Below are 7373 nucleotides of genomic sequence, written 5' to 3'. Positions count from 1 at the left end.
AACACATTAAGAAACAAAACAGTGATCTGCCTGCTTTACAGTATTGGATAATGAGGGAAGAATCAAGAAATATATTTGTTATCTGCATCTTTCACTTCACTGCGCTTTTTTATTACAGAATATAACAACACTTACACTACATCAAGAACAGAAACAACCTTGTAATTAGATATGGGTTATCTGAACCAAATCATTCTAAGAACTGGGTCAACTCTGAGTACATCAGTTTCTTAATCTATAAGATAAAAAATACTATGAAATTAGGTATGAATATTATTTATTTTTTATCAAAGTGAGCTACCTATTCTATATAAGCTGTACTATTATCATTTTATCAATTCATATTGAAATGAAAATATTGCACAGAGTGAGTTTACTTAAAGAGAATGCACATTGATGAGCTCATTTTCTAACTGCTGACAAATAGAAAGAACCAGCAGTGTAACTGCTATGACACTCACATGATTTGCCCTTCACTTGCATTTCCTTCCTTCACAACCAGGGATTTCCAGACCTGAGTGATGGCCATTGAGAACTGCACCATGTTTATAGACTTCATACTCTTAGGACTCTCTGACAGGCGGGATGTGCAGCAGGGGCTCTTTGTGCTCTTCCTGATGGTTTATGGCATCACTGTGATTGCCAACTTGGGGATGATCCTGCTGATCAGCACAGACCCCCGACTCCACACTCCCATGTATTGTTTCCTGAGCAATCTGTCTTTCTGTGATGTCTGCTACTCCTCCTCTGTCTCCCCCAAGATGCTGGCTGATTTCTTATCTCAGCAAAAGAAGATTGCATATAACTTATGCGTGCTACAGATGTTCTTTGTTGGAGTTTTTGCAGATGTAGACTGTGTCATGCTGTCTGTCATGGCTTATGACCGTTATGTAGCCATTTGTAATCCACTTCTGTATACTGTTACCATGTCCAGGAGAGTGTGCATCCAGCTGGTGGCCACTGCGTATACTGCAGGTTTTATCGATATCACCATCATTACTTATTGCACAACTCGATTGTCATTCTGCAATTCCAATATCATCAATCATTTTTTCTGTGATGTGCCACCCTTACTAGCCCTCTCCACCTCAGACACAACCACCATTGAAATAGCAATGACCATTTCCTGTAGTTGTATTGTGGGGTCCAGTGTCATCACTGTCTTCCTCTCCTACAGCTACATCATTGCTACCATCCTTCGCATGAAGTCAGCTGCAGGCAGACGCAAAGCCTTCTCTACCTGTGCCTCCCACTTAACCACTGTGGCTATATTTTATGGGACACTCTTTTTCATGTATTTCCGACCTAGTTCCAGTTACTCCATGGACAGTGACAAAGTGGCCTCTGTTTTCTACACAGTTGTCATCCCCATGTTAAACCCACTGATCTACAGTTTGAGGAATAAAGATGTGAAAGGTGCCCTGAAAAAAGCAGTTGGCACTAAATTGTGTACTGGGTGAAAGTGTGTTCAGTGAGAAAGGTTTTATTTGCAGATGTTGACAGCTAAATTTTATGGACATTGGTACAGTTTTCTGTAGTCTCACAAGCACAATTCTGGATATTTCCTTACCCACCTTTGTGCCTAAATTGAATGTGAAGAATAGTCATTATGAATCTTTATCTCTTTGAACCAAAGTAAAGAAGTAATAGGTTTACTTTACTGTTTTGCAAAGAAGATGTTTGAATACTACTTTGCTGCATTCATGAGTATATATATCCCAGAGTGATATGGGCCCAGTACCATCTTCCTCCATGTTTAAAGTTCCAGTTTTTTAAGCAATGATTTTAATAAACTTGCTGAGCCAGAACGGAGTTTTAATAATTTGAGTTAGATTTCATTTTCTTCTTCCTCTATGCTTGTATCATCCTATCAATTTCCCATCATAACAATGAGAAGTAATAAGTAGTAAATGAATGAATAAGAATAAGTTAAAATTATTCTGCTTTAGCTCAGAGTCCCATAAATGCAAGGCTCTTGTCTGTCTTGTTCACTAGTATTTCTACTTTGTCATTTACAATGCTCATTTTCAGGATGCTATTCGAAAACATTGATTGAATGAATGAAGGTGTTTCCCCTGCAACACACATGTAAAAAGCAGCCTTTGTGAATGGAAAAGAAAATAGCTTTGTTTGTTTTATTTTAGCATGCTAATTTTACACAGAATTCACCTCTACTTCTTCTTTGCCCAAGGCTGAGTAAGTACCAGAGACACAGATCATGTCATGTAGACAACTTCTCAGGCCCTCTATTTCTGATCATTCTACTTCAGGGGTCGGCAGCATCAGCAGCTCTAGATTTATGTGGCCCATCATAGCCTTCCCATCAGACTCTGGATTTGCCCTCTTGCCCTCACTCTGGGGAACAGATACATGCTCTTGACAACTCTACAGAAACTGTATGAACGATGCTTGGGGGTCTAGGACCTTGACCTTATCTAATAGCCACTATCTCCTTAATGTAGAAAGTGTGCTTAACATATGTTACTTTATCTCCCTTTACATGTTCATAGCATTATACTAATGAACATTTTTAAAAACATCAAACTCCCAATGGATATAGTTTAAGTTGAAGAGTTATTAACAAAAAAAATATGTTCCATGGAGAAACAAAAACAACCAAGTAGTATTTATATTACTATTCCAGTTGTAATACCTTAAATTGGTTCTTTGTCAACCTGTGAAATAAACTGAATCCTTAGTCTAAACACATTTTTATTGTGCTCATTGCTTAGTGGTTTGATGTTAAGTAATGCTAAGATCTATTTTAATAACTTAAGGAGGTTGTACTTTGTATTTACATTATTACTGAAAAACAATACTTTCATAAAAACATACAGTCTCAGGTTCTCAGAATCTTCATTTAATTTTAAGGTTGCCATTTTATTAAAAAATGGAGGCTCTCTCTTCTCATGGAAGACAGAATAATAGACTCCACAAGGCTTCTCATTTAGGTCCTTTTCTCTTTAAATACACACACTCACACAAGTCCCTTTAACATATAAAGTGTGCTATATGTATGTTCTTCAAAAATCGTAAGAATGGTACAACACACTTCTCAGCTTTGGTCAAATGTTCCATTCTTAAGTCACAGACAACTATCTCCTTTCAGCGTTGTACTCATATCATTCTGGTATTATATCACCATCTCCTATATGACATTGTGAGTGTTCTTCGCTGAAAAACTGAGTATTCCATGTCTATCATCCAAAGCAGCTGCATGGTGTCAGTGACACAATATGACAAAACAGACAAATGTATACAAAAAATGAAGTACTTGATTACATTTTACCTGTAGTTAGATGTCTCTAGAAAATGAATCTCAGGGCATGAGGCTTGGCAATGCATATTTCATCATTCTCCAGAAAGTACATAAATGGGTGTGGATGCTAAAGTGATGGATCTTTAAGACCTATGTATGACGTACACTCTAAGTAAAGAGCATTCATCTCTGAACATTCCTCAGATTTGTCTGTTTCATCCATCTCTGCTCTAGTTTCCACTGGAAATATATTATGAGCAACCAGTATAGTAGAATACGTTGTATTTTTTAAAGCATTACCCAATAACATATATTTTATAAAAGATTGTACTCATAGAATGGTGAAAGTGGATGAGAATATAAGGGTGATAAATGGTAATAAAAATACAATGAAAATGAACTATTAAAAATATTCTCGTGTGCCCTGCCTGCCGTAGCTCAGTTGATTGAGTGTGGGCTGCGAACCAAAGTGTCGCAAGTTCGATTCCCAGTCAGGGCACATGCCTGGGTTGCAGACCATGACCCCCAGCAACCGCACATTGATGTTTCTCTCTCTCTTTCTCCCTCCCTTCCCTCTAAAAATAAATAAATAAAATCTTTTAAAAAATCCTCTTGCAAATGAACTACATTAGCAGAATCATCTTTTAATGACTGTTAATTTCCATACTCTATTGAATATCCACCAGCCCAATGAGAGAAAAATATCAGAACACACATTTATTGAGTCATTGTTCATATGAATTGTATGCTAACAATTGTGAGAATGTAGAAAATCATATCTATAATCATATAGATTAGATAGACAAAGAGATAGATTTCAAATACATTCATACATATATATGTAAAATTTTAAAAAATGTGTACCAGGAGATTTCAATGTTATACAATTAAAGAAGAGAAGTTATACTAACCCACAAAAAGCCACTTTGGCATATTGATTACTTTGAAATACAGTTACTTAAGAAAGCTGCTGTCTTGTCATATATTAGGGGCAATATGAGTCCCTTGGTTCACAGATCCCTTGCATTTATTCTGAAATACTGGGATAAAAAATGGGAATCATTTATCCCCTCCCCTGGATATGCTAGCCTGCACAGACACATAATTTAATGAGTGGCATCTCTCCACATAGGGCAAGTAATAGATATGGTTTCATCACATCATCATTTATTTGTTCACCCTTTTCTCAGTCTTAAATCTGCTTTATTACTGGGAGGAGGAAAACTTTCTCCCTATGGGCCTCTCACCTGACTTCTGTGTCCACCCATTAGGGGAGCCTTCTCCTAATATTAGTAAATTTACCTCCCTTCTACACCATGGTCATCCTTCTGCTGAACCTGTTTATTTACAGCTTGATAAACAGATACACAAATGACACCACTAAGAAAGCCACAGGACTGGAGGTAGATTCCTTGTGAGATACAATTTTCCAAGATTCATCTAATTCCCTAATTACCAGCTCTAACTGGCAACCCACAACAGCCTTACCAGCAAACACACAACTTCTCTCGCAGAATTTCTCCAAACACTCATTTTTCACATAGTCCAATACAGTTTATAGTCCCAGATTTAAGAAAACATTTCAAAGTTTTTAAATTGATGCTTAAAGTTAATTTGGCAATGGACTGTAGCTGGTTGTCTTAAAGCATATAGTAAATAGCTCAGAAAAGTGTGTGTGTGTGCATGTGTGTGCAATCATGTATAGATTATCCATTGACAAGGGTAGATTACTGGTTGAAGGAAGAAGCCAGATTCCCTTGATTCATATGCCAGCTCTGTGCCCAGATATTGGGAAGCACTTTGATTAAATTACTTAATTCTTCTATGCCTCAGTTAACTATCTGTGAAATGCGGAAAATATAGTACCTGCCATTGATGTTTACATGATTAACTAAGTGAAGGTCAAGAAGACTGCCTAAGCCATTTAAAGTACTTCATCAATGTTGATGATATATATAGTCTATGACCAAAATAACAACCTTATAACTATACTCAGGAGAAACCAATAAATATGTTCACTCCAACACATGTCCAAAATATTCACCACTGAAATATTTACAACAGTATGAAAGTGAAAACAACTCAGGTTTTCCTCAACACATTAAATTAGTTGACAAAGTTTCCTTAAAGCAGCATGTACTGTATTTTTTTAAGATTTGTAGGCTATAAAGTTTTTCTATAACCACTGAGATTTTTTTTTGTCTCATAAAAGAAAATATCAACAATATATAAAGGAATGGCATATCCCAGCTTCAATAAAACTTTATGTGCTATAGTTTGCTGACCCAGGTCTAGGTTTGGCACATTATTTTATGATTAGTCTGTACACTGGAAAACTACATGGCAATAAAAATGAATGAACTGCTTCCACATACAACATACTGTTACAAACATAGTGTTGAGTGAACCAAGCCAGACAAAGATGTGTAAAATATTATATGACTTGATTACTGTATACCTCAGAAACATACAAACTGATCTAGCATACTGGACATCAATTTGTGATGGGTGTGGGGATAATTTCTGAGATGCTAGTGATGTTCTTTTTCTTTTGGCCTGGTTCTGGGTGCACACACCTATATATTTTTTCCTTGGCCACCTCACTTTCAGTGACTTCTGCTATACAACAGCAACTGGACCCAGAATGCTGGTAGGTTTCTTTGTCAAGAAGTCAATTCCTCTTTGTAGCTTCTCTCTGAAATTCTTCATCTTCTGCATCTTTGCAGAATCTGAGTGTCTAAAGCTGGCAGTGATGGCCCATGATGAACACAAGGACAGTATCAATCACTTCCTCTTTACATTCACCATGTCCAGTGGAGTGTGCACCCTGCTTGTGGCTGGGGAGCACATGATGGGAATTATAGATACTTCAATAAATACAATGATAATATGCTCCTCATGTTCTTGTGGGTCAAATGAGAATAACTATTTTCTCTGAGATGGCCCACCCCACTTTCAGCTATATTGATGAAATTCTCAGGTGAATGAGTTGGTGATATTCACAGTTTTGGGCTTCATTAACTAATTACTGTATCAGAATGTTTTGTGCCAATTGTTATATATTCTAGCACTAATGAAGACCAACTGTGCTGAGGGGAGATTCAAACCTCATTCCACCTGCACCTCCTACTTAACTGTGGTGGTAGTTTCCTAGGGAACTCAGTCTTCATGTATTTCAGGCCAAGTTGTTCCTACTTCATAGATCAAAACAAAATGAGCTCATGGTTTTACACCCTGTGATGCCCATGCTATACACTGGGACTTGTACCCTAGAAGCCGAAGATGTGAAAGAGGACCTGGAACAACTTAGAAAAAAATGCCTCTATTGAAAAATTATGCCCTTGGCTGGCATAGCTCAGTGGATTGAGTGCGGGCTGGGAACCAAAGTGTCCCAGGTTCGATCCCAGCCAAGGTACATGCCTGGGTTGCAGGCCATGACCCCCAGCAACCGCACATTGATGTTTTTCTCTCTCTCTCTCTCTGTCTCTCTCTCCCTCCCTTCCCTCTCTAAAAATAAATAAATAAAATCTTTAAAAAAAATTATGTATTGGGATATGGAGATGTGTGTGTCTGTGTGTGTACACACACACAGACACAAACACAATATATGTATATATAATCTCCAAATTTTATATATACTATGTTGCAAAAAGTTGAACTGTTTTTGATTCATTTCGTATGACCTAGTAACTATTTATATTGTTTCAGTCACAGCAAAACATGTCATTTCCTACATACTCCATGCTCTCTTTTATATCTTGAATGTATACGTGGTACTCTCTATTTGAAAAATGCTATGGAATTCTAGTTACCAAATTTTTATTGCATTGATCTTTTATTTGTACATTAATTTAATTTTCTAAAACTTACTGAGAATTTCCAAAGTGTCTATGGCACTTCTATGTTATTTTATTCCACAGCAACTCCTGCACATTTTGTACTAAGGAAGCTTATCATCTAGTGAAAGTGACAAAGTTTGATAAATGATCATTTAAATTATTTATAATAAACTATAATTCAGCCATAATGAAGAAAGACTAGGCACTATACATCCAAAGTATATTGATCAAATAGAAGGAAGAATAAATGTGCTTCCTCACATGAACACAATTAC

General features: G+C 36.8%; 1 protein-coding gene across 1 annotated transcript; it reads left to right on the top strand.

Moving 5' to 3' along the window:
• The first annotated feature begins 521 nt into the window (after positions 1 to 521).
• LOC114499039 (olfactory receptor 1052-like) lies at positions 522 to 1677 on the top strand. Its single transcript, XM_028514998.2, has one exon. It carries the CDS (start codon positions 522 to 524, stop codon positions 1458 to 1460), a length of 939 nt encoding a protein of 312 aa, XP_028370799.1. The 3' UTR covers positions 1461 to 1677.
• Positions 1678 to 7373: the final 5696 nt, after the last annotated feature.

Source organism: Phyllostomus discolor, chromosome 6 (genome assembly GCF_004126475.2).
Source record: "Phyllostomus discolor isolate MPI-MPIP mPhyDis1 chromosome 6, mPhyDis1.pri.v3, whole genome shotgun sequence".
Taxonomy (NCBI): Eukaryota; Metazoa; Chordata; class Mammalia; order Chiroptera; family Phyllostomidae; genus Phyllostomus; species Phyllostomus discolor.
This window is presented reverse-complemented; position numbering and strand designations above follow the sequence as displayed.